The following is a 24,295-nucleotide window of genomic DNA, read 5'->3' as shown; positions in this document are numbered from 1 at the left end:
CATGTTTGGTGATGGCGCTGGTTCCAGAAGTGTTTTTCTACATTCTGTATTCCCATTTTCTTTAAATGATATATTACATTTTACTTACCATAGAAACACAAGACTCTCTCGGATAATGTTAAGGCTCATATAGGTTTATGTTATGACCACCGCTTCTAATTATTTCAACTTTGTTTCTAAGAAATCCTGACAGGTCTAAACCATATAAATATATATATTTTGTAATTTATTTTATTTCTATTCTAAACACTACAATACCCATGAGCCTCCCCCCACCGTTGCTATGGAAAACAAGCCAGTCAGAGGCATGAATCGGAGGGGTAATGTTTCGTCTTTAAATTACAGGGCTCATTTTAGAAAGGTGCAGAATTAAAGAATCACTTTTCAAAATATGATTGTGAATTAATAATTTCAAAAATGTTGGCGGGTCCAAAATGAATGTGATGTTTGGATCCAGCACTTATTTTGACGTGAAAGCAAGGGATTGGGTGGAGAGGGAGTGCGACATCTAGTGCCTGAATGATATCAATGTTTTTTTAAGTACATTCAGTGTAACAGAACTCTAAGCTCTGTGATTGGATGTTTCTTGCCGAAATGCACATTGGGAGTAGTAGTTAACTTCTCCCTCAAAGTTTTTATGTAGCCTACACAGGCTCAGTACTGAAATATAACTAAGGTTATTACTGAGGTAATTGTGCATTTCCCTTTTATGCACGTTTTACTTCTACTCCACAACATCTCAAAAAGGTAAATATTGTATTTTTTTTACTCCACTACATTTGTCTGACAACTTTAGTCACTTTTTCATATACTACCCTTCATGTCCAGTGAAAACAACGTATCTCCAAATTTGGTGATTTAGAATTTTTCTGATGAACTGAAGGTTGTCTTTTATGGGTTTAAAGTATTTAAATTCTCAAGATAAATCAAGTATTAAAACAGTAAAATATTGCTTAAACATGTTAATGTATAATGTATACGTAAAAAGTAATGTAATTAATATATACAGCATAGCATAGCTATGAATAAGACTTTTCAATGCAGGACTTTTACTTCTCTGGTAAAAGTATGTAGGTACATGTATAGGCTACTATGGTATAGATACTTCTTAACTTAAGGATATGGATAGGCCACCTCTCCTTTGAAAAACATTCCACCTCATCCTAAACTCAGTTGTATTTAGTGTAGAAGAAAAAAATGGTTAACATGAACATAAAGTTAGTTGTTAATCTTTTGTAGGCTACTGATGATTCAACCGGGAGAATTTCATGTCGATACAACCTGTAGATGTAGGCCTACTTCAACTCTGTCGATTGTCCACGGGAACATGAACGGGCAGTTGTGTAAAAAGCCTGTGTTGAATGACAGTGCCCCCTGCGTTCTTCTCACTGTCCAATCAAATAGCTTTGAGTTTCTAGTTACTTGAGGAACTGTTGCTATGGACCTCATAGGCTACTTCAACAAAGTTTTCGCCCTGGATGCTTCACAGTGGACACATAAGGGGGGTTATCGTCTTCAGACAGGTAACAGCTGATGTTAAGTATTGTTTCTTTGTTTTAGGAGGAAAGTGCATGTGAAAGAATGCAGGTCCAGTCGGTGCCCCTCGGCTCTCTCACCATCGGACCGCAGTCTTGGCGCGATGGGACGGTCCGCTCGATCCGGCGGGCGGAGCGCCTGGTACGGCAGACTCGGGCCGGGCGGTCCGGGACTTGCAGCCGGCCCCAGAGCTGCAGCGCCGCCGCCGGTTTCACCCCAAAGCGCACAGACGGCACAGCGGAAACAACCGAAGATAAGATCACAGGGGAGGAATGCGGAGAGAGTCGTGACTTAATCTGCGAAAATAAGATGTCGAGGCCCCAAACAGCAGGAGCGATGGTGAGAAAACACAGGCGTGCAGACAGATATGATATAGGCCTAGGCTATTTGCTGACTTTAGGCTAAACCTGAAAACTGATGACAGAGATCACTTCACTGATCTGACAATCACAAGGAACAACATGTAGCCTAGTACAAGTCAAAATTAGCAGATTATTCTTCATCACACCGATTAATAAAAACAGCCCCAAAAGCATCTGTCATATACAGTTTAAAATCATGATCTAAGTTTTTAACAATTTAGGATGAGGTGAGATGTTTTCAATGGAGAAGTATTCATATCATTTAGGCTACTTTAATAAAAGTAGCTTATTTTTACCACAGTATAAATTTACTCTTACAAAGAAAGTTCTATTTATCTACTTAAGTGTCAAAAGTAAAAGTAGTCATTATATGCCTAAAGAATGGCTCCATTCAGAGTGTTGAAGTATTTTGTACAATATATAACATTATTGGGTTATTTTTTTATGGATGCATTAACATGTAGCCAACACTTAACTGTAGTCATTGTTAGAGGTGGTTCATTTGAACTAGGCCTACTTATTGTTGGGCAGTGTAGTTCAACATCATTTAGAGGCTGGTCATACGTTTTGTAAACACAATCTTAATTCTTAAAGTTCCAGAGTGGCTCCCAGAGGACATCTGTGGCCCCGTTCCCGCCTACCAGCTTGCGTGAGCAGTGTGCCGGGGCCAGCGTTGCCGTGGCCGGTGAGTACATGCGGAGGGTGCGGGAGGTGGAGGGCCAGCTGCGCAGACAGGCCGGAAGGGTGACCCAGGAGGGTATCAAGCTGGAGAGGGAGAGGGGTCACCTGGAGAGGATGCTGCGCAGCCTCAGGACTGACCTGACTGTAAACAGGAGGAGCTCGGAGGGGAGGACCAGGAGGCCAGCCATTGCTGAGACGGTAAGTTACTCTCGTCTCTTTGCTCTTATCTTCCCTACACTCTGCTTTGTTCTTTGGGCCATAGTGTGATAAATGCAGTCATATAACCAGACGATACACAAGGAAAACACTGAATCATTTATCGCTTCAGGGCTGCAGTTTTGTTGCGTTCTGACCTCTGACCTGTGGAGAAGGAACCCCAGAATGAGTTTCTCCACAAAGATCAGCAGTGGTGTTGTACTTGTGCCGTCTGACATATGCACTTTAATTGTTGTTAATCATGCTTGGACTTTTGCCGTCAACCATTTCTAGATTTGGACTTTTTTTATGTTTATCTAAGGACAGAAGAAACAATAAAATGTAGCTAATTTTTTTTGTTTATTTTCTGCACAGGAAATGTTTAGGGGATTTTGGTTCTCAAACTTTCATAAAATGTTAAAATCCCACGCACCTCACACATTATTAATACACTTATCTTACTCAAAGTACTGCTATTATGAAATCTTTTTTTAAATCCCTTCAATAGTAATCCAACACCAGACGTGGTGTAAGTGATACACCAGATGGATTCATTAATTCATTAAGTTTTGTATTGTGAACTTAATTTGTCAAAGAGAGGAGATGTGTTTGCTGACAGGTCTGCCCTGTTGCAGGAGAGAGATGGAGCTGATTACTTGTTGTTGTGTGAGAAAAGAGAGCTGGCCGAGTTGAAACAGGATCTGGAGGGAGCGCTGAGGAACACACTGACCCAGCTTCAGGTGATTTACGTTACTGTTCTGTCTTCAGTCATCAGTTGACAGACACACACACACACACACACACACACACACACACTTTTCCACTTCACCTTCCATGTGATTTACTGGGATGAGTGATGGAAGAAAAACAACACTGCCAAAGCCTTCACGCACCAATAACCAACACACCGTTTCTAATTTTGAACAGATCAAATTATGAAATGAAAAGTAAACTCACATAGCATTAGTTCTAATACATACTTGCCAAGACCTATTATGACAACGTTATTAAGTCTTACAATAAAGCCAAACAAACAACAGAGAAAATATAAGTTGAACATTACTTAAAAGAAACAAAGGAACTTGGAATGAATTTTCTACCTGGTAGCCAAACCCTTCTTCAGTTTGAAATGTAGGTAAATTATTAGATGTCAATATGAACAATCAAATTCCAACAATGATCTCAACAGCATATGTACTAGAGCATAAACGATTAGTTGATTAATCAATTATAGTCGAGTGAAAGAAAATGAATTGGCAACTCTTGTGATAATTTATTAATTGTTTGAGTAATTCTTTAAAGGGAAAGACGTCCAACAGTTTCTGTTTTTTGAGTTGTTTTTTTTGACTCGCGTGATTGTGACTTTAACCTGCTTGGGTTTTGGACAAGACATTTAAAGAGGTTACCTTGGGCTTTAGGGATATATATATATATATATATGTGTGTCCTTTCTCAGTCCCCCTCCGTGTCTTTCAGGCCCTGGGTCAGAGCAGCAGGCAGCTGCTGGACTGTGCCGGTGAGCGGGCTCGTGTCCTGGAGCTGCTGCCTCACAGCGGCTCCGCTGGAGGACATGGCAGCGCTGCTCAGACCTTCATCAAAGCAGACCCCATCAGCCCCTTTACACCAGGTACACTCAGGACACAAAGTTCAACTGAATCAATCCCTGCAGGCAAACATGCTGTTGCAGCAGGAAAAGCACCTCTCAGGGAGAAACTACACAAAGCAACACAAAACAAAGAGTGTAATTTTTACACACATCCAAATATATATATATATATATATATATATATATATACACATATACACACATACACACACACACACACACACACACACACATATATATATATATATATATATATATATATATATATATATATATATATATATATATATATATATAATATACATATATATCTTGAACATTGAATACATACTGACACATACTCTCATCACTAACCTACAGTACCTTTTAACATTGTCCCTGCTTAAACATACAAAACAATCAGTTCAGAAGATGCAGTAAGGGTGATTTTAGGATGGTCTCTCTAAAAACTCTCTGTTCTTGTCCACCATGAAACAAATAATCTTTAGATCCCATTTGTCTCTGTGCAGAATGTAAACAGGTTTTAGAGTCGTCCACTTTGACAGTCAACCAGTCACAGCTACTGAGGGAAAAGATCAGACAGATGCTAAACAGTGCCATCACCAGGCAGAAAGATGTTCACCGCACCGTCAATGATGGCCTGGTGAAGAAAATTGCAGAGACAATCAGTCTGCAGGTAGAACAAAATACAACAACATGCTAAACTTCTTTGAATAGAATGCAATGCAGAAATGCCCTGACGTCATTTTGTTTTCAGAATAATAAAAAAAAAATTTATTCTGTCTTCTGTAGCAAAACCTGACTTTGATGTCTGCAGCCACCAGGCAGGCCATGTTTCGCAAGCAGAGGGAAATTAACTGTATTCGTCACAGCCACGACAGAGCGCAGGTTAGTTAGTGTGTATGTGGAACAGGTTCAGTGAATATTTTGGAGATTCAGAGACAATGTTTACAAGATGATGTTTTACCCGTGTTATTCTGTTTACAGGGTCCAGAGTACAGTGGTGACATACTGTCCAGAGAGAAGCTCAACAGGCCTCTGGTGCAGGTTTACCACAGGCACCCAGGGACACAGTTACCTGAGGCTGCTCATCTCATACAGGTGTTTACTTCTTCCAAAATATCTATCCATATATATGCAAACACACTCATAAATGATGGGGACAGAAATTTGGCTACCGCCTTCTTTTTAATACTTCATGAAAGGGTTCTGAGTTGTAACTAATGGCTTTATTAATTCTTATTAGATCAATTATGTTTTATACAATAGATCAGTAATAAACCATTGTATACACCAGAGTAACTTGTCTTTTTATCCTTTAGCTCTTTAATTCATTAGGAGGAACCCTCCAATAGTTTGACAACTTATTCTCTGGTATAAGAAGCTGCTAAGCATCCTGACCTAAATTCATTAATAAATAACCTATTAAAGCTATATAGAATTCTAAGTTATGACAACAACACTGTCGGCGTGTCCACATGATACAGCCATCTGTGATCGCGCATGCGCCCCCCCCCCCCTCCTCCATGCAGTTGCTAGTATGCAAGGAGGACACGGAGGATTAAAAAAAACATGATGGACTCTTCAGAAGAGGGAATAATCTTCACTCGAGCCTCTGCGCAGGAAAGTCCCCGGACGACACAATCTTCTAAACATAGCCATACTGAGAAATACAGAGAGAGTTGCGTGGAACTGATAGTCTTAATCAGCTTTGTAGCAACTCATTTGGCAATGGTCTTGAATGTAACGGACAGTGTATAGTGAGTTTATCAGGTGTAGGCTGATTTTAGGCATGAATTAATTCATGATTTGTGCATTACTTCATTCCTTTATATCTTATGAATCATCAGGAATTGACATGAGTTGAATAACCTGTTTTGCCTTACATCACTTTGATTATTTGGAATGGTTTTGTATAGGAGTGCAACAGATCACAAAACTCACAGTTGGATCGGATCACGGTTATGAGTTACAAATCGGATACATTTTCGGATCAGCACAAAACAAAAGGGGGGAATTTAAATGATTTATTAAAAATGTGATAATCACTTTTAGCAACAACTTCTTTCACCAGTAAATTGACAAAAACAGATGAGAAAAGGGTATTTTACAATAACTGTGAATGCACCACAGGTTTTACCAGTTTTAAGTAAACACAACCTCTATTCACGTCTGTGTTGTTTTTCTGACAACAGCAGTGACCAAGTGCTAGAGTTTGTGTCTTTTAGCTCATAGCTTTAGCGGCAGACTGTTGTATATCCTGCTGTTGGAATACAATACAGTCACACTTTTACACCGTTTAGCTGTCAGCATTTTAACCATTTAACCAGGACAATTTCATAGTGGTTGGTGTAAACCGGGACATTTTAATGTCCCGACAGGCTTTTGCCGTGACTCGGGACAAGCAACTTAAAATCGGGACTGTCCCGGTCAAACCGGGACGTCTGGTCACCCTAATCAGGTGCTAAAAACAGCTGCCTGCCTTGACACAACATTGATGACAGCGATGAACCAAAACAGTAAAGCTGCAGACCAAAAGACCAAAACAATGACTTCCCTGAGCTCTATGAAAATACTTCATAGAGCTCAGGGAACTACAGATAATTCTTTTCTGGATTGTCACCACGAGCGACATCTTTCACATTAAATATATCTATGTGACCAGTGAGAATATAAAAATATTAATTAGTGCAGCTTTAATTTTCACAACCTGGCAACCTACAACCTTATACAAACGATTTATTACTGATTTATAAAGTTGTATTTAGTTATTTATTAAGCATTTGTAAAAGCCAATAAATAACAAGTTATACATTATAAAGTATGCTGTATTAGAGAGTGGTACCAAAATTTGAAAATGATCAGTTGACAAACTTTCTGAGGAAAAACGAAATGTTAGCTTGCACTCGCACCTCTGCAGACAACAATCTGCATGACTAATCTAAACCAAACCAAAACTGGCATTTGCCTCTCTATACTGCCACAACATATTATAAAAAGCATTACAGTAAGGGCTGCAGTGACAAAAACATACACTGACCTTAATACAGGGAAGAACAGCTAACAAACAAGGTTCATCCTTTCACTGCTGACAGAAGTTCACACCATATATTTAAAAAAGCACTCAGTGGTTTAACACCAACCTCCCCTTTCGTTGCCTGCTGGGCATCTCAAACAAACCTACCCAGGCTAAATGCATTTCCTGTATGTCTCTCAGGGCAGTGCAGTGCTGAGGCGATGTCTAATGTCCTCAGAGGGTGAGCTGGCTGGGCTGCAGCGTGCCTGTCTGCAGCTGCTGGACGACCAGCACGGCAAGAGAATGGCAGCTCAGGTGGACGCAGGTGTCATCCGCATGAGGCGTCAGCAGGTCGACAAGCGAGCCATGCCTTCTGTCCTCCAACAGGGGGCGTGCAGAAGCCAAATCCCCCTGTCTTGTATTCAGTAGGGCTGCAGCAAACATGCAAGTAGAGAGAGAGAGAGTGTGAGAGAGAGAGAGAACTAAGTGTGTTGTAAGAACTAGGGCTGTGTGCAAGATGTACTAGTTCAAGATTAGTAAAGAGCAACAGTATATGGCCAAGAGTATATGGACACCCCTGTTCACATACCCTTGTGTAGTTTTGGAGTAGGCCCTTCAGTTTTCAAAATCCCCCATGCACAAGGTCAAGTCCATAAAAAGATGGCCTGCACAGAGCTCTGAAATCCACTCCATCCAGCAAATTTGGAATGAGTTGGAATGCCGACTGTGATATAGGCCTGTGTTGGACCTTTCTTTTGCTCTTGTGGCTGAATGGGCAAATCCATGCAACCGGGTTCCAAAATCTAGTGGAAAGCCTTCCCAGAAGAGTGAAGGCTGTTATAGCAGTAGATAAATGCCCATGGTTTCAGAATGCAATCTGCAACCACCACATTTGGGTGTAATTCTCAGGTGTCCCCATACGTTTGGCCAAATGGTGTATGTTCCTGCACTGAGCTGCACAAATGGAGTTGGACATTTTCTCTTATTTCCCTTTGTGCAGTAACATTTCAAACACTGAAATGTAATTGAAGTTGAAGTGTTACAAGTTACAAAACAACATGTGAGACTCTGCTGTTGACAATGTTACACTTCCTGATCGTAAAGAAGCACAACCAAATTGTGAGGGTTTGTCCCAGGTAACTTAAGAACGCTGTGGTAAAGTATTAAAAAAAGAAAATTAAATCACTTTTGATGGCCTGTATTTTCATTTGACGGCTATATCTTTCTGATGTAGCATACGTCAGCCAATGGTTATTTCAGTTAAAAGAAATAGAGATTTTATTTGCCGTAAACATTTCATCGTGGTCTAATTCAGTGATATTTACTGCAATAAAACATGACCATGATAGGAACAATGGCCTTTTATACAACTGAAAATAGAAACAGAAAAAGAGTTTAGTAGTGTCTAATGTGATCATCTTATCTAACAAGATTATCAGACGTATCACTGAAAACCATTTATTTACTCATTAAGCTAAAGTATTAGTTTGTTTTAAGATTTAAACTGATAATGCCCATTTTTTTAAAACAAAGCCGCTTCAAAGACCTGTGAATTTAACATATTTGCCATAAAGTTAAAAACTGTGGCACTTTTCCTACATCCTGCTCAGATTTCTAGTCATGGGACTGCAGGTCACTTGACAGCACTTCTACCAAACTTAACGTCTTTCATTAAGAAATAAGACATGATTTAATAAACCTGCCCTGTTTTACCTTAGTACTCTCCATGTCTTGTCATTCTGTAAAAAAAGTGGACATAAAATGACCCTTTAGAATAAAAGATAAGACATCATAAGATTATGAAATCTTATAGGCTTTTTCCTAAACTAGAGGGTAGTTTCCTCACAAAGCCCTATTGACGGTCTTAAATCTGAATGGGGCTATTCTCTGCCTGAGAGTGAGCCCGGGCGGCGCTGCAAAGTCATGGCTACCACCGGGAAGCTAACAGCCTAATTGAATCATAAGTATTGGGGTGTGGAGATGCTTGGAGTTAACGAACACAATATCAAGAGAAACCAGAAGAGATTTACGTTCAGATCTCTGCAGCTGGGCCGACTGAGGAAGCAGAAAAAGCCTGGATAAAGCTGATCGGACACTGACTTTAAGTCATAAAGACGGAGACTCCAACAGGTTTCTTGTGTTTAAAGATCAAGACAGCTGGTTTGATCTAGAAAATAACAAGAAAAAGACCGAGAGCTGAAGAATCAAGTTGCAAGCATATTTTCTCCCTGTAAGACAGAAACAGTCAGTAATGTCGAAGCTGGTTTGTTCTCTGCTTCTCCTTAGTTTACTTCCAGCTGTGGGTAAGTGAACTGTGTCTGTGTTTATGTGTTTGCTTGTGTGTATGAATGCACAAAACATGCATGCTATTGCCAAAAGAAATAGTTTACGATTATATACTTTGTTGATTAATCTGTCAATTATTTTCCTGATTAACAGTGTGTTCTATAAAACATTGAAGAAAAAAAAAAAAAAAACAGTGAAAATTGCACATTACAGTTTCCCATAGCCAAAGGCGACGTCTTCAAATGTCTTGTTTTTTCCGACTAACAGACAGAAACCCATAGACATTGAACTCACTAAAATATAAGACAAGGAAAAGGAAAACCAGCAAATCGTCACATGTGAGAAGCTGAAACCAGCAAATGTTTGGTATGTTGGCTTAGCAGCAAGGAGGTTCCGGGTCTGAATCCCGGTTGTCCCGGGCCTTTCTGTGTGGAGTTTGCACGTTCTCCCCAGGTCTGCGTGGGTTTCCTCCGAGTGCTCCGGTTTCCCCCAACAAAAAAAACATGTAGGGTAACACTTTACTTGAAGGTATCTACATAAGAGTGACATGACACTGTCATGAGCACATACACACATATGAACCATAACCCTAACCATAACTTGTCATGCCAAAAACCGAATGACACTTACTAAAAGAAGCGTTTATGTCATAAACGTTTGACTTGACATGACTTGTGTATGTTTATGACACGTTCATGACAGTGTCATGTCACTCTTATGTAGATACCTTCAAGTAAAGCGTAACCACATGTAATTCGGTTCTCCAGTCAGTGCCCTTGATCAAGGCACAGGCTCAGATCTGGAGTTGGTCCCCAGGCGCTGTAAGTGGCTGCCCACTGCTCCCTTGAGGGATGGGTTAAAGTGCAGAGAATGAATTTTGCTACATGTATGGGACAATAAGGTACCTTTACCTACCTTTAAAACATTACGCAAGCAATTGATTATTTGAAATTGATTATCAAAATTGTTTAAGCCAATTAATCAACTAACTGTTTCAGCTTAAGCTTATATACATTTTATATCAACAATAATGCTTCTGTTACATACATGTCATTATATACAGTATATATCAATTTATTTATTTCCATAATAACAATATCCAATCACAGCAGCAATTTTTTAGCTCATTTTTGAGTTATCAAAATGTGTATGAGGATTACATTCAAAGCAATGGATGGTACAGCTTCTGTCCCTTTCATCATGTTTTGGAACATAATCATGATATCACTCCAGCTCCTCTACACAACTAAATGCTCTTCAGATTTTTTGGGGGTTTTAACGAACATGTCTGTCCTTCCAGTTCCCCTCTTTTGTTACACCTGTGTGTTCCCCACCATCTCACCTCTGGACTGCATCAGATTTCCTCTCAAGTGTCCACCCGGGCAGGTCTGTCTGTCCAGCAGAGCTGTGGGCAAGAAAGGTGAGAAGAGGGTGCCTCAAGTCACTGAACAAAATGTAAATGAATCAAAACTGAGAAAAAGAACTGAAAAAGGCAGCACGGAGGGAGATGTGTCAGTGTGGTTTATTACGAGTGTGTGTCCGTGAGTCTCTCCCAAACTGATGTGTCTAATGAACTCATGATTTTTTTTAGGAGACTTCCGTGTGGTGTTGTATGAGAAGAGCTGCATCCTGCCCTCCCTGTGTGGGGTCACGGGTGAAAAACACACCATGGGACTCAACTTCACCTTCACCAATGAATGCTGCAACACACACCTGTGCAATGGAGCTGTGACACCTGCTACCCCCTACTGGACTGGCCCAATAGTCACGCTTCTTATTTCATACTCCGTTTGGTGAACCAATACTTTTAAAGTAACTTGGAAGAGAACTTGTTTAACACATATGAAGCAAATATGCCTTTTCTGCCCTCTAAAATGAAATGACATTGTACTCCACTTCCTTTTAGTAACTGTGCACTAATCTGTTCTAAACTAAGGTTTGCTTACCCATGTCTGTGAGATGGAAAAACAATAGGTTTGCCTAATTATTGCTAACATCTTAGACATGCCTTTCAGGTTGCAGAGCTGTTTTTGGAGTGGATAGTGACGATGTAACATGTTTGGCTTATGTTCTCATTATTTAGGATTAATATACAAACCGATCAAATAAATTACCTCTATTCACTTGTCAGTAAAGTTGGTCTCATAGGGCTTTAAAATGTGTATATTTACCCTCTGTCCTTTAGCCTGATTGACACCAGACCCTTCTCAGTTGTAACTGAGAGTGGCAAATCTCAAATTTGCCGGAAGTTCGTCAGGGTTTACCCAGGCTATCTGTCCTTAGAACCTTCACCAAAAACGGAAACAACTCCAACTAAAGAGGTGCACATCAGGGTTGCACGATATTGACAAAATGTGATATTGCGATATCGATTATGAATAATGCGAGATATTAATTTCGATATTTTTAAACATACAGTATGTAAAATTACAAAAGTTACGGGGCAACGCATCAAAATAGATTCATAACAAACACAAGGTTTATTTCAACTGATGGTCGTATTGGACTGGTACAACATGAATAAATAAATAAGGACCATGTCTACAGAACAGGACATGTTTCACTGGTTGTACAGTATAAAATATATAAAGAGAACAGGACACAACTTTTCTTTCGCTTCTCTGATTTGTTCCGTTTTGTTGTCTATTTCTTCACTTACACTGTCACTCTGTCAAAATATGCACACACGTGGTACGCTCCATAGGGTTTGTCACGTAGTGGATCCCTGTGCTGACGTGCACTAACATGTGCAAGTGGCACGGTAACTGGCCAGTGAAACATGAGCATTATAGTGTTTCAAGCGGGCTCTAAATCAAACCCAACTAAGCCACACAGCCAACGCACGGGACGCACCGCTCCACAAAATAAACAAAATATTGCATAGTTATATATATTTATATACTGTCGATATATTGAGATGACGATATTGAGTCGATATATCTTGCACTCCTAGATATAATATTGCGCAACGTGATGTTGCGATAACGATATTCAGTCGATATATCTTGCACCCCTAGTGCACATACAGAGTAGGCAGTGGAAGTCGTAGCAGAATTCAGCGTAAGGAAACAGCATTACAGCAACATTTCAGCGATTTTAACAAAAATGATCAAATCAAAGTTTGGTGGATAATGTATATCACTGAGATCCTCTACATGGCCGTGAAAGCTTTGCTTGGAGTGAGGAGGCCCTCCACGTCCAACCTGGCCTGGCCTATAAAGGATATACATAAGAACTACAAGCGAAGGAGGGAAAGAAATTTCAGAAATATTGTTAACTATAAATCTTGAATTAATTGTGCACCCACTGTATAGGAACAGCAGACCTTATATTGCAGATAACTTTGACTTTTCGAGATTACATTTATGTTTTTCTTATCATCACACAGGTTGTGTAGCCTACAAAACGTTGTAACATTATGCTGTTTATTATTAGTAATTTTATTTGTGTGTTGACAGAATTGTATGAGAAATATTAATGAAGGTAAATATGGTGCAAAATGTGAGAGCTTGTAGAATACGATGTGAGAACTTACAGAACAAAAAAATCTGAACTTCTATGTAAAAATCTGCACTTGTAAAAAATATTCACACACATGTGATCTTAATTTGAAGTCACAGAAAGAAAGAAAAAACACATGAGAGCTTGTAAAAAAAATCAGAACTTGTAAGTTGAAATTTGCACTCGTAGAAAATGTTCACACACCTGTATTCCAAATGTGAAGTCACAGAAAAAATATTCACAAATGTGTAGATTGATATTAACATGAACACAATGAGTAGGCTACTGCAAACGTGTAATGCAAAATATAGTCGTTTTTTTTGTAGGTTAATTTTCCATCAGTTTTTTTTTCCATCAGTAATTTTTCATCAGATAAAATCACGTTTTGTACATTTGTTTTGTATTGTTATGTTTAAGTCAAAAGCCATATCCAACAAACCAGAAAAAAATAATAGCCTATGTGTAACTACAAACGTTTTAAAGTAGGCTAAGCATATTTTTTGTACATCCAGGCGGATGTTACCTAATCAGATTTAAGACAATTCATATTTTATATAAAATATTTGTATTCATATCATTTACCTCTTCTTTTTTTTTTTTAAATATAACTGTTTGTTCACAGCCAGTATTTTGACAACAGGTGTTACTAATAACTTAATTATAGTGTGTTCCGTTTGAATGTCCCGTTGAGCTCACCGGAAATTGGCTCCCTAGTTCCACTTATGACATGAAATGGGTTAAACGGGGTCTATGCGATGACATAAAAATCAACTAACTTGTATTTCACTTATAACACTAATTGAGGTAGGTAAATATGACTAGAAACAGGACGCGCAACTTCTGCCATCAAGTTGTTGTTGTTTTTTAAACAACTAGCGAGTGGCGCCATTTTTTTCCCGTTTTGCTTTCTCTTCCGCCACCAGGTGCTGTTGATTTGGATCATCATCGGTGAAATACTCTTAAGTTAAGGTTGTTTTTCTAAACTTTAAAATAAAACATGAAACATCCGGTTAAGATTTACCTGTCCGTATTGTTTATGCTGCCGCTGGTTGAGGCTTTAAATCAAACGACCCAGGTGATGAAAAAAGGTTCCCGGAGAGAAACGCCGACTCTGCCGCCGCCATACCTGCACCCCCCCTTGTTTGTGGACTCCAGGCTGCCGCTGGTGGAGAAGGAGCATTTCTCTCCATCCAAAGGCACCGGACTGGAGCCTTTACCCGAGCCCGTCCGGGAGATCCTGTTCCCGGTTTGGCCTAGCATCAGTCCGTCCAGCGTTTCGAGTGTTTCCGTGAGGACTATGTGCAAATTTAACAAGATGCTCGTGCAGGTGCAGAGGAGCATGATGGGCGCCGGTGAACCAGACTCTCAACTCAAACTGGGGACATGCCAAGCCAGTAAATTCACGAGGAATTACCTTCATTTTGAATATGACATTGGCATGTGTGGAACCAGACGCACGGTGAGATTTAACAATGGCCTTAAGTTTGATATTTACCGTTTATAGCCATGCTGTGGCTCTGGTTGCAATCTCGATCTGTTGGTCGGTCCACTACTTTAGTCCAAACTAAAATATCTCAATGTTTATTTGATGGATAGGCACCAAATGTGGTACAGCCATTCATGGTTTCTAGTGGATGAATCCTGGTGATCCCTTGACTTTTTCCTCTAGCGCCACCAGCAGGTCAACTTTTTCTTATCCTAAACATCCAACATCTATTGGCATCTTTTTTTTTTTCTTTTTTTTTTAATGCATGCATTCAGGGGATGAATCCTACTGATTTTGACTTTGACTGATTTTTTTATTTTTATTTTTTTCTCTTTTTGTGTGAAATCTCTCAACTAGCTGCAGTGATTAGTCCAATGCATTGTCAGAAAATTAATCAGCATTTTGACAGTCCGATACTCAAAGTCAATCAAAATGGCCAAAAATGAATCTTTTTATTTGCTGCTTTCTAGGGCTATAATCCATTGACTATTATTGTCATGCCAATCAAAACACAGATGATTTCACCTTGAGTTCCATGAGCTTTTGATTGTCATTTTTTTCACTTTTATGTTTTATCTATAGACCAACAGTTTAGCATCAAGAAAATGGACAGAATCTTAATTAAGACAATAATTAGATTTTTTTTTTTTTTATAATTAGATGCAGTCCTAGTCCTAACAACAAATGGATTTTCATTTTGGTTTTGACTGTAATGACTTTGGTAAACCCTTAAATTTTCACTTAGCGATGTTATCAGGCCAACATTTTATTTTGTCAATAGTATAACTTAATACCCCCAAATATAGTGACATCCCTGTCAGCCTCAGCTGTACTTATCCAATGAGAAAATGTCAGAATGCTATCACTCTAAACTTGATGAACATAGTAAACCTATACTGTACATGCTAAACCTCTGCATGTCAGCATTGTCATTGCCAGTATGTTAGCAAAATGATTATAGTATTTAGCTCAAAACACCGCTTTGCCTATGTATGGCTTTACAGAGTCACTAGCTGTAGACTCTTAGTTTTAAAGAAAGATTGATAATTTTGCTGATTTCTTTCCTCGCAGATAATTAATAACCAGCTGGTCTATTCAAACACACTACATTATGACCCACCAAGGCTCCAAGGACCAATCAGGCGAGCTGTGCCTTTCACCCTGCGTGTTGCATGTTCTTATAACAGGTAAGACTGGATCCAGACCAGAAAGCATTCTGCACAAAGTTCTTTCAATGCACACTAATTAGTCTTTAACTGTTTAGGTACCAATACTCCTCCAAAATTGGCTACACACCAAAGATACAGATGCGCAAGATCTTCATACCAATGAAGAACAGCGCTAGATTTTCTCTGACTCCACAAAATGGTAAGACCTAGAAAACCTATCTTACCAACAGATTTCTATGGGCTCTCAAATGTCTTGAAAAGCATTGCAGTTAGATTGAAGAATGCATTTAGAATAGGGCTGGGCGATATGGAGAACCAAATATCATGATATTTTTGACCGAAGACCTCTATCAATACCACAACGATATTGTAGTGTTGACTATTGGTGCTTTCACAAAATATTTACACAATGATATTTTTGATAAATGATCATCAGTAATGTGGATCTAATGTCTAAGTGGGTAAATGCATTAATAGAACATTTACAGTCCCAGTCGGTTAAGTTCAGAAAATGACATCACTTTACTGTAATGCAGATCTTTAAAACCAGGAAAAGACAACACATGCCATGTTACAATAACCAAAATCTAAGACTATATATAATCTCATATCACGATATCGATATATCGCCCAGCTCTAATGGTGATGACACACAGGGCCGAAAATCGTCTGTTGGACAGTCTGGCGAGGTCAGTGACTCAAATCTGTTCGGTGTGTCCCGTGCCGTTGTAAGTCTGGGGGGTTGTCTGTGTTAATTTTCGCTGACCTAACCTGTTCAGGGCAGTCGGGACTCACCCGGAAATGGGGAGCGGAATGAGGTGACTAGAGTCTCCCAAAATCTGACAAATCTTTTAAACTGACCTTTTGTTGAGCAAAAATGAACAGATTCAGCAACGGCATGGCCTATTTCTCGCTTAAAATGTTTTCAGAAACATGTTTCAGTGAACTATTTTAGTACAATATGAGATCGTATTCTGAACGGCCGCCATGACAGTCTGGCTTGTATTTCCTGAGAAAACAAACCCGTGTGACGCGTTCGTCCAATCCGCTGCCGGGTTTCATTTCTCGGGCAACAATACAGATTAGCGCCGCCTGCTGTTATAGAGATATATTACGTCTCGTCTCGTCTCTTTGGTGTGTTCTGTGGCACTTTTTGGACCAACACGGGGTGTTGGCCTTAGCCCTTTTAATGGCCCCAACCAGTAAAACCCAAGCCTCTCAGCCTTTGAATTCAATCAAACACATCCTATTTACAGTAATCTCACTTAGTTCTTGTATTTGAATTTAGGAAACTTGGATTTCTTGTAACTGCATGATGATGAATGTGGAAGCTGCTGCTGTTCTTGTTGCCTGACTTTCCTTCTGTCTTTCAGCTCAGTGGGAAAGTCTTTCTCCGTCAGATCAGTACATGCTCGGGAACCCCATGTACTTTGAGGCCAATGCTCCGTCCATGTCCCAAGACGAAAGATTGTATGTTCACTTGTGTTACGTGACTCCTGAGAAGTCCCACACCTCCATGCCTCAGTTTGCAGTTGTGAAAAACTTCGGGTAATGATGACCTCAGTAGGGACTGTTTTTTTTTTTTTTTTTGTTTTTTGTTTTTGGCAGTTTGCAGATTATTTGTATTGGCTTTATCTGCCTGATAACCGATAGTTAATTATGAAGTGCGCCACTTTGGCTCTGCTACAGCTTTGTGTTGGTCCATCTGCTTCGGCTTCACTCACCACTGAGTCTGACTTAATGTCCCGCCCACAACACTATCTGTCTTTTACTGTGGTTTATGTGGAAAGTTTCTAATTTTATTAAATAATTGCTTAAAGCATTAAAACAAAGTTTTGTGTTGGACTTTGTAATATTCCAAAATCTTAATTTTTGCCTTAAAGATTGTCCTTTTCACTGTATATGCATATCTGTTCCAAATATCAGTTAGTATAGTATAGGTTTCGTTAACTACTAATAATCCTTATCGATATCGGCCTTGCAAAACCAGTATCAGTCGATCCCTACGCCACACAAACTAAAAACCGTGAGATTTATTGTCACTCAGATTTTATTTAAAAACCGCATATGTAGGCTAATGGTCAGGTTTTATCTCTCTCTCTCTCTGATAAAGGTGTATGGTTGAAAGCAACTACAGTCGCTCCAGATTCATCCAATACAAAAACAATGCTGTGAGATTCTCTGTGGATTCCTTCTTGTTCACAGGAATGATGGAGCAGGTGTGTAATGTTTTCAATTATTGGAGCAAAAATTGTTTTGTTTGCTACAAATTGTCTGGTTTTCGTTTGAATACTGTGCTCAAAGACCAAAACATTTAACTGATGGCAAATCTTGTGATCTGATCTCTTATAGCAGCTCTACATGCACTGCTCCATGTCTGTTGGCAGTTATGTCCCCACACCTGCAGCGAAGTCTTGCAACTATGACACAAAAACAAAGAGGTTATTTTTATATTTTTTTGTAAAGAAAATAATTACAAATACAAAGTTTTTAAACTTTCTGTACAATTGACACAAGGGTTTATAACGTTTTTTTCTCAGATGGGTTGAGCTGTATGGACCAGACTCTGTGTGCACCTGTTGCGGCTCCAACTGTATCTCTGCTGCACCCAAAGGTGAGTCATTGCTTCCCACGTTTTCCATAATAAAACATGTCTTATCACGATTAAAGGATACGGCTGCAGAAATGATATACTCCACAAATGAAAAGATTAAAAACAATGACTTGATCCACTAACAAGTGTTGTCTGTGTAGTCAAAGCCTGACATAGCTTATTGTACCAAAGAGCTCCATTTTTGTTAAAATTAACACGTAACTGTTGCACAGGGGGACATGTTCCTTCATTACCATGAACAGAGGCACCATGGTTTATTTTGAGTCAATCCCATGTACCAGTCAGTCCCACGTCTCTTATTATGCTGTAGGTCTGTCCTTTTTTTTCTTATTTATGTAAAGCACCTTGTGACTTTTTTAAAATAATAATAATAATAATAATAAATTATTAATTTATACTTTATTAATCCCGCAAGGGGGAATTCCAATGTTTTCACTCTGTTATTACACACAGGTCTGAATTACACACACATGCTCAGAACCTATACATGTACTTATGGAGAGATGTCAGAGTGAGTGTAAATATAACTGTGCCATTACAGAAAGTTACTGTGAGATTAAGTATGTTGGAATGTTTTTACATTTTCTTTATTTTCAATAGTTATTTCTGCAGTAATTTTGGAACATATTCAAAAGTTTTTTCAGTGACCAAAATAATCAGCAGCAGGCCGTGGACAATACGGCCTAAAGTGAAAGCCACTACAGCCCCAAAGAGGACAGTCCCCACCACAACAGTAACTACAACAACAACAACAACAACCGCACCACAACCAGAGACGACCAGGGAGGTGACTCAATGGAGGGAGAGTTCACAGACTGAAGTGTTAGCAGTGACTCTGATGGGTAAGGTGGACAACAGGGGGAAGGAGTTGGAGTGGCTATTTGGAGGTGAAGCAGTGCCATGGGTTGAGATGGAAGAGGAGCAGCAGGTGAAGGGCTCTGCTGTTGTGGTGGTGGAGGAGAAAGCGGAGGTTGTCACACAACCTCGCACAATATTTGAAGACATCTTTGAATTTGACAAATAAAGCTGACATTTGTATAAGTTTCAAGTCAGTGTTGCTCATTACATGACTCCTAACAAACTCATGATCTAGTGGTCAATGGAAATAATTTTTATTGTAAATTATGTCTGTATTCTTACACATTTGAGACCGTGGTTGTTGGGACTTACTGTGGAACTAGAAACTGTCCTTTAGTTGTCATTGAGCCTATATCAATCCTCTCTTTAAAGGTGCTCTAAGTGATGTGACGTGTTTTTTAGGCTACAAATTTTTTTGTCCCATACATATCGCTGCCTGTCCCCTGAACACTGTAAAAACGTGGTCTCTGTAGACAGCCCAGGCTTCACAAACGTCAACAAAAACAAACTGCGCCAATCTGCACCACGAACCATAACAAAAAGTGTTCAGCCAATAACTGACAAGAAGGAGCTGGTTGAGTCATGAATACACATTGTGGAAGTAGCCTACGTGCTAATGCTGCTGCAGTGATGGCTCAACCAACTCCTTGTCGGTTATTGGCTGGAACACTGTTATGGTTTGTGGGGCAGGTTGGCGCAGTTTGTTTTTGTTGCGGTTTGTGGAGGCTGGGCTGTCTACAGAGACGGCTTTTTTTTTTTTTTATAAACAATGTGTTCAGGGGACAGGCAGCTAGCAGATAGTGAGGAGATGTTTGCTGTATGTGACAATGTTGTAGCCTAAAAAACGCGTCACATCACTTAGAGCACCTTTTTAAAGGAATAGTTTAATATTTTGGGGAAATAAGCTTAACTTGGACAGAGTGAGCGGTTTTCAGTTGTGCTAAGCTAACCCGCTGCTGGCTGTATCTTAATATTGACAAATATGACCGTAGTATCAATCTTTTCACCTAACTCTCAGCAGGAAAGCAAAAAGGCGCATAAAAAGTGCAAACTTGAAAAGCATTTTGTCAGTTAGTAAAAAGACACAACAAACTCAATATATATATTATCAATATCCCATACATTTGTAAATGATAAAACTCAGGAGCCAATTTTCAGATGCAAGTATTTATTAGTTTACATCATGAGTAAATGTTATATTGCTACATAACCATCATTCTGTACAATTTCTTTTACAAATGTCAGGTCATTATATGTGTTAACTGCAGTTTTGAAAATGGTAAAAAAAAATCCGTTTCAAAACCAGTATGCTACTTACACAGTAAAGGTTATGACTTTGGTCTTTACAACAGGTACAAATCAAACAAGGTACTTACAAAATAAACTTGGTTTTCATAACATCTGAATAACCGTTAATACAGTGTCATCAGTATATTCATAAAAAAAAATCTTGGCAAGAGTACAATACAAATCCTTTCCATTCCTCACAGTTAATTTACCCTCACGTTTTGTCCATTTTTTTTTAAGAAGGAATGTGACAAAGGGGACATCGTAATGCCCTTATTAAAACAGACCGAAGCGTCATATAACCTTCAACTCAGACAGGGTTCAGCTCGGGTGCATCCTGGATGGAGTAAATGTGTGTTCTTACACGTTTGGGTTCCTCTCTATCCCGTTGTCCCAGCTGTGAAATGCATCGTCCTCAGTAGTACGAGCTCAGGTGGGAGTGGGTGGCGGGATGTCTGGTCATAGCTGACCCAGGATAGATGGGGCTGTTGGGTGAGTTCCAGTACGTCGACGGTGGGCTGAAAAAGTTGCCGGGGGAGACGGGCATAGGTGCAGGATGGCCACCCATGAAGTTCATTTTGGGCTGGTGGCTGTGGTACGGCTGGACGTAAGACATCTCAGTCTGGTACTTAACAATCCCCCCTTCCGCTGCGTGATTCTGGTGTGCCTGCGAGATGCCTTGGAAGTCAAACTTGTAGGCGTAGCGCTTGCCGTGCACCTTAGTCATGATGTTCTTATCGTAGTAGTAGCGCAGAGCGCGGCTCAGCTTGTCGTAGTTCATGTTGGGCTTGCTCTTGCGCTCGCCCCAGCGCTTGGCCACCTCGTCCGGGTCGGTCATCTTGAACTCGCCGTTGGTGCCCTCCCAGGTGATGATGCCGGCGTTGTTGCTGTCGGACAGCAGCTCCAGCAGAAACTGCCACAGCTGGATCTGCCCTGAACCTGGAGACATGAGGAACAGTTGAGGAATTTGTTACAGACTTAAGTTGGTTGGTTACACAAAGAAGACCGAATTTACACCATTACCAGTAGTAGCTGTGTGAAATGTTTGTGTCTAAGCATCTTTATTCTTTCACTGGTAATATTTGAACGTTTTGGAGGCTATAATCGTCTGTATGTAGATATCAAGCCACGAGCACCTTGTAGACTTTACAAAATAGCAATAGAGTTTTGAGTAAAGCAACAAAAACAAAGATTTTAACTCCACTTGATGTATTCAGTTATTCCAGAACCTTGGACAGCTCAGTTTTTCTCTTAACAAAGTACTTAGGAGTTCTGTTGTGGGCGGGTTTCTTTCCTAGTTGTATTTTGGCGACGCATATCTAACATCTCGTGAGCTTATTTTTTTCTACCAAATGTGACCTTTTCACTGTGTGGCTTGGAGGAAGTGACAGACATCGGGGCAGAAACCTACCCACAGGCCTGTGAGCGCTGGGGTCAGGGAGCTTGTATGGACTTTGTTTGCCTGTTCGGTTCTTGGATGAGCTGAGGGCTTGGCCTTCTGTGAGGAAACAGCAGGGCAAACAGTCATTTTGGTGAGAGGGAAGCCAGATTTCGTCTCAGTGTAAGCGTGATGCAATTCTGCTGACACAACAGGTGTTGCTTGATGTTTAACCCATTTTGGAAAGTAAGTGCATGTGTTCCAGCCCTTGCGTGCTTTTCTCTCATGTTGCCAAAGCAGACAGTGTAAAGGCCTCATTTGTGTCATCCTTGGTGGTTTATCTGGTGGTTTAGATTCTTACCTGGGTTGGCTAGTCGACTGCTAATGGGCCCTAATGTCTGATATGGATCTGTAAAGAAGAAGAAAAATCATTCTTACTTTTTCTTGTAGATTTTACTTTATTAATGTTGGCAAATCCACCATTAATTTAATTTTAAGTGCCTTCAAGATTAGATAAAATATGTCCATGTTGTTTGACATCACATGCATCATAATTTGTGTCTGGTGTTCCAGTACAACAAGTGCTCATTTTGACTAAAATATTTAAATCACAGCCCACATCTCTGTTTTGTGCAGTGATTCAAACAGGTCTGGTGCTCAGAGATATCAACTGTGAACCTCCTAAAATGTATTTGATTGTTGTGGGAAAATTACCTGCTTCTAGCAATTGCTACTGTAGCTTCTGCTTTGACTAAAAAGGCGGGGTGTTACGTAGGCGGGGCAGTTTTGTCACTCTACTGATGGGTTAAGTCAAAGCAAAATGCTAGCAGCATGGCTCTAGGGATGGCAATGTCAGTTTGTCAGTCCATGACATTCTTTTCCCCAGAGGATGAATCTCGCTGGCTTTGGTAATCCCCTGACTTTTCCTCTAGCACCACTATGGGCATTCATGTTTGCTGGATGAATTGTAACAACTTTGGTGGTCCCTTAACTTTTCATTTAAAACCATAATTATCACTTGGTTTATGATTAAATGCCCCAAAACCTAATGACGTTCCCATTGGCCTGACAGAGCAGGTAGCATGGCTGTGTACACCTAGTCTTGTTTACATATCTCCTATATTTGAACCAGTCTTTGGAAACATTGGGAGCTTGACTGGAATCTCAAATAAAGCTCCAACGCTTTGAGAAATTGTTTCCAGCACTGTGTGAGATTGTAGGGATTGACCTGCTTTAAAGGTCCCTGTTTAATGAATTTGAAAATATTTGGGGCTTTCATACCTTGTACAATTCTTGGAGCAGGCTCTGTAACTCTTGAGGTGTGTTGGTGCTCCATGGAGGGACCTACAAATCCAAAATACAGTAATTTATGTAAAATACTTTTGATTATCAGCTGTGGCTAAAAGTCAATTTCTATGTAAAACTAGTAGTTGCTCATGCATGAAAAAATGTGTCATGATCGTTTTTGTTGTCAATACCTTTTGGCACTGCACTCATGGTGTTTGCAGGCCAGCTGTTCCTGCAGCTGATCTCATCAAAACTGCTCTCTGCACACACACACACAAAAACAACAAGGATGAGACTAGACTTTGACTGGCGCGTGGCATTAAAAGGCTTTGAAGTGGACAGTGGGACAGTTTGGCTATAGTGGGAGGGAAGTCAGTAAATGGAGACCAAGAAGATAAGAGTTTGGAAGTCTGAAGATGACCCAATGTTTCTTTTGTTCAGGTCACCCCTGACGCCACAAGATTGTGAATTGGGTCCCAGGAGCAGGACCCATACTCCCCATTTCCTGTGCCGGTGCAGCTGTTTCCTGTCTGAAACTGGCTGTTGAGTTTTAGACTCCTCAAAGTTTTGTCAACTGAGGCCAGTGTTGTGTGTCATTTTTGACTCTTGAAACTATGTAACATGGTTCTGAAACTTAACACATTATTTTGAAATCCCTAAATCATTCAAGTATTTTGCTCTTTTTTTTCCTGATGTGACCCTGAATTTAGAGCTTTGAATCACACCTAGAAACACTTAAGTCAAGACCGATGTCAACAGTTTGAATAGTGAATAACGGTGGCAATGAAACATAAAAAACTGAAAGAAAAATGTTTGCTTAAAACAAATAGATTTTTATCATGTATTTAAATCATGCTGAGTAAGGTTCAAAAGTCCATAACGGAAAAAAAGCCACCTCTTCAACTTTTTGGGGCATGTCATGTATCATATAATGAGCAGTGGAAGAAATACTCAGTCAAGTGAAAGAACCAAACCTTTTCTAACTGAAGCAGAAAAATGGTGTGTTCATGTAGGACCCCATCACTCAGAGCAT

The 24,295-nt window shown here is 39.8% G+C and overlaps 4 protein-coding genes and 1 long non-coding RNA gene across 10 annotated transcripts in view; 3 read left to right on the top strand and 2 right to left on the bottom strand.

Annotated features, from left to right (window-relative positions):
* Positions 1-1,386: 1,386 nt before the first annotated feature.
* Positions 1,387-9,181, top strand: ccdc105 (coiled-coil domain containing 105). The gene is made up of 8 exons (XM_039807121.1): positions 1,387-1,875; positions 2,493-2,777; positions 3,410-3,514; positions 4,251-4,401; positions 4,890-5,056; positions 5,173-5,268; positions 5,368-5,481; positions 7,598-9,181. Exons 1-8 carry the CDS (start codon positions 1,582-1,584, stop codon positions 7,823-7,825), a joined length of 1,440 nt encoding a protein of 479 aa, XP_039663055.1. The 5' UTR covers positions 1,387-1,581; the 3' UTR covers positions 7,826-9,181.
* On the bottom strand, positions 7,716-14,822 carry LOC120563088. The gene is made up of 3 exons (XR_005639909.1): positions 14,679-14,822; positions 11,025-11,087; positions 7,716-7,827 (listed from the first exon to the last, which is right to left on the bottom strand). It is a non-coding gene; the product is annotated as an uncharacterized LOC120563088 (long non-coding RNA).
* Positions 9,425-11,817, top strand: LOC120563087 (sperm acrosome membrane-associated protein 4-like). The gene is made up of 3 exons (XM_039807122.1): positions 9,425-9,699; positions 10,983-11,102; positions 11,274-11,817. Exons 1-3 carry the CDS (start codon positions 9,648-9,650, stop codon positions 11,477-11,479), a joined length of 378 nt encoding a protein of 125 aa, XP_039663056.1. The 5' UTR covers positions 9,425-9,647; the 3' UTR covers positions 11,480-11,817.
* Positions 13,855-19,500, top strand: zp3d.2 (zona pellucida glycoprotein 3d tandem duplicate 2). Of its 3 annotated transcripts, XM_039807119.1 has the most exons (9): positions 13,855-13,987; positions 14,107-14,642; positions 15,741-15,856; positions 15,934-16,037; positions 17,212-17,386; positions 17,952-18,057; positions 18,191-18,279; positions 18,379-18,452; positions 19,088-19,500. In XM_039807119.1, exons 2-9 carry the CDS (start codon positions 14,181-14,183, stop codon positions 19,474-19,476), a joined length of 1,515 nt encoding a protein of 504 aa, XP_039663053.1. In that variant the 5' UTR covers positions 13,855-13,987; positions 14,107-14,180; the 3' UTR covers positions 19,477-19,500. The 3 variants fall into 3 exon arrangements, with proteins under 3 accessions (XP_039663053.1, XP_039663054.1, XP_039663052.1); XM_039807120.1 differs by having other exon boundaries at positions 13,878-14,642; positions 18,194-18,279; XM_039807118.1 differs by having other exon boundaries at positions 13,881-14,642.
* Positions 19,501-20,968: 1,468 nt separating this feature from the next.
* fli1rs (Fli-1 proto-oncogene, ETS transcription factor-related sequence) overlaps positions 20,969-24,295 on the bottom strand; it is a 19,237-nt gene continuing 15,910 nt past the window's right edge. For 2 of the 4 annotated variants that reach the window (XM_039806238.1, XM_039806240.1), the window contains exons 6-10: positions 23,454-23,522; positions 23,257-23,319; positions 22,337-22,384; positions 22,009-22,095; positions 20,969-21,536 (exon numbers count right to left, since the gene is read on the bottom strand). In XM_039806238.1, coding sequence (XP_039662172.1) covers positions 21,013-21,536; positions 22,009-22,095; positions 22,337-22,384; positions 23,257-23,319; positions 23,454-23,522 — 791 coding nt within the window. In that variant the 3' untranslated portion in view covers positions 20,969-21,012. The remainder of the gene's footprint in view (positions 21,537-22,008; positions 22,096-22,336; positions 22,385-23,256; positions 23,320-23,453; positions 23,523-24,295) is intronic. The other 2 variants (XM_039806241.1, XM_039806242.1) reach the window with 2 other exon arrangements.

Source organism: Perca fluviatilis, chromosome 7, assembly GCF_010015445.1.
Source record: "Perca fluviatilis chromosome 7, GENO_Pfluv_1.0, whole genome shotgun sequence".
Taxonomy (NCBI): Eukaryota; Metazoa; Chordata; class Actinopteri; order Perciformes; family Percidae; genus Perca; species Perca fluviatilis.
This window is presented reverse-complemented; position numbering and strand designations above follow the sequence as displayed.

Bases quoted from the DNA above. Each gene is read 5' to 3' on its own strand.
- zp3d.2 (XM_039807119.1), top strand. From the start codon at position 14,181: ATGAAACATCCGGTTAAGATTTACCTGTCCGTATTGTTTATGCTGCCG. The intron at 17,387-17,951 runs GTAATGATGACC...TCTCTGATAAAG, and splicing joins GCAGTTGTGAAAAACTTCGG to GTGTATGGTTGAAAGCAACT. The intron at 18,280-18,378 runs GTTATTTTTATA...TTTTTTTCTCAG, and splicing joins TATGACACAAAAACAAAGAG to ATGGGTTGAGCTGTATGGAC.
- ccdc105 (XM_039807121.1), top strand. From the start codon at position 1,582: ATGCAGGTCCAGTCGGTGCCCCTCGGCTCTCTCACCATCGGACCGCAG. The intron at 5,057-5,172 runs GTAGAACAAAAT...TGTCTTCTGTAG, and splicing joins CAGAGACAATCAGTCTGCAG to CAAAACCTGACTTTGATGTC. The intron at 5,482-7,597 runs GTGTTTACTTCT...TATGTCTCTCAG, and splicing joins AGGCTGCTCATCTCATACAG to GGCAGTGCAGTGCTGAGGCG.
- LOC120563087 (XM_039807122.1), top strand. From the start codon at position 9,648: ATGTCGAAGCTGGTTTGTTCTCTGCTTCTCCTTAGTTTACTTCCAGCT. The intron at 9,700-10,982 runs GTAAGTGAACTG...CTGTCCTTCCAG, and splicing joins TAGTTTACTTCCAGCTGTGG to TTCCCCTCTTTTGTTACACC. The intron at 11,103-11,273 runs GTGAGAAGAGGG...GATTTTTTTTAG, and splicing joins CAGAGCTGTGGGCAAGAAAG to GAGACTTCCGTGTGGTGTTG.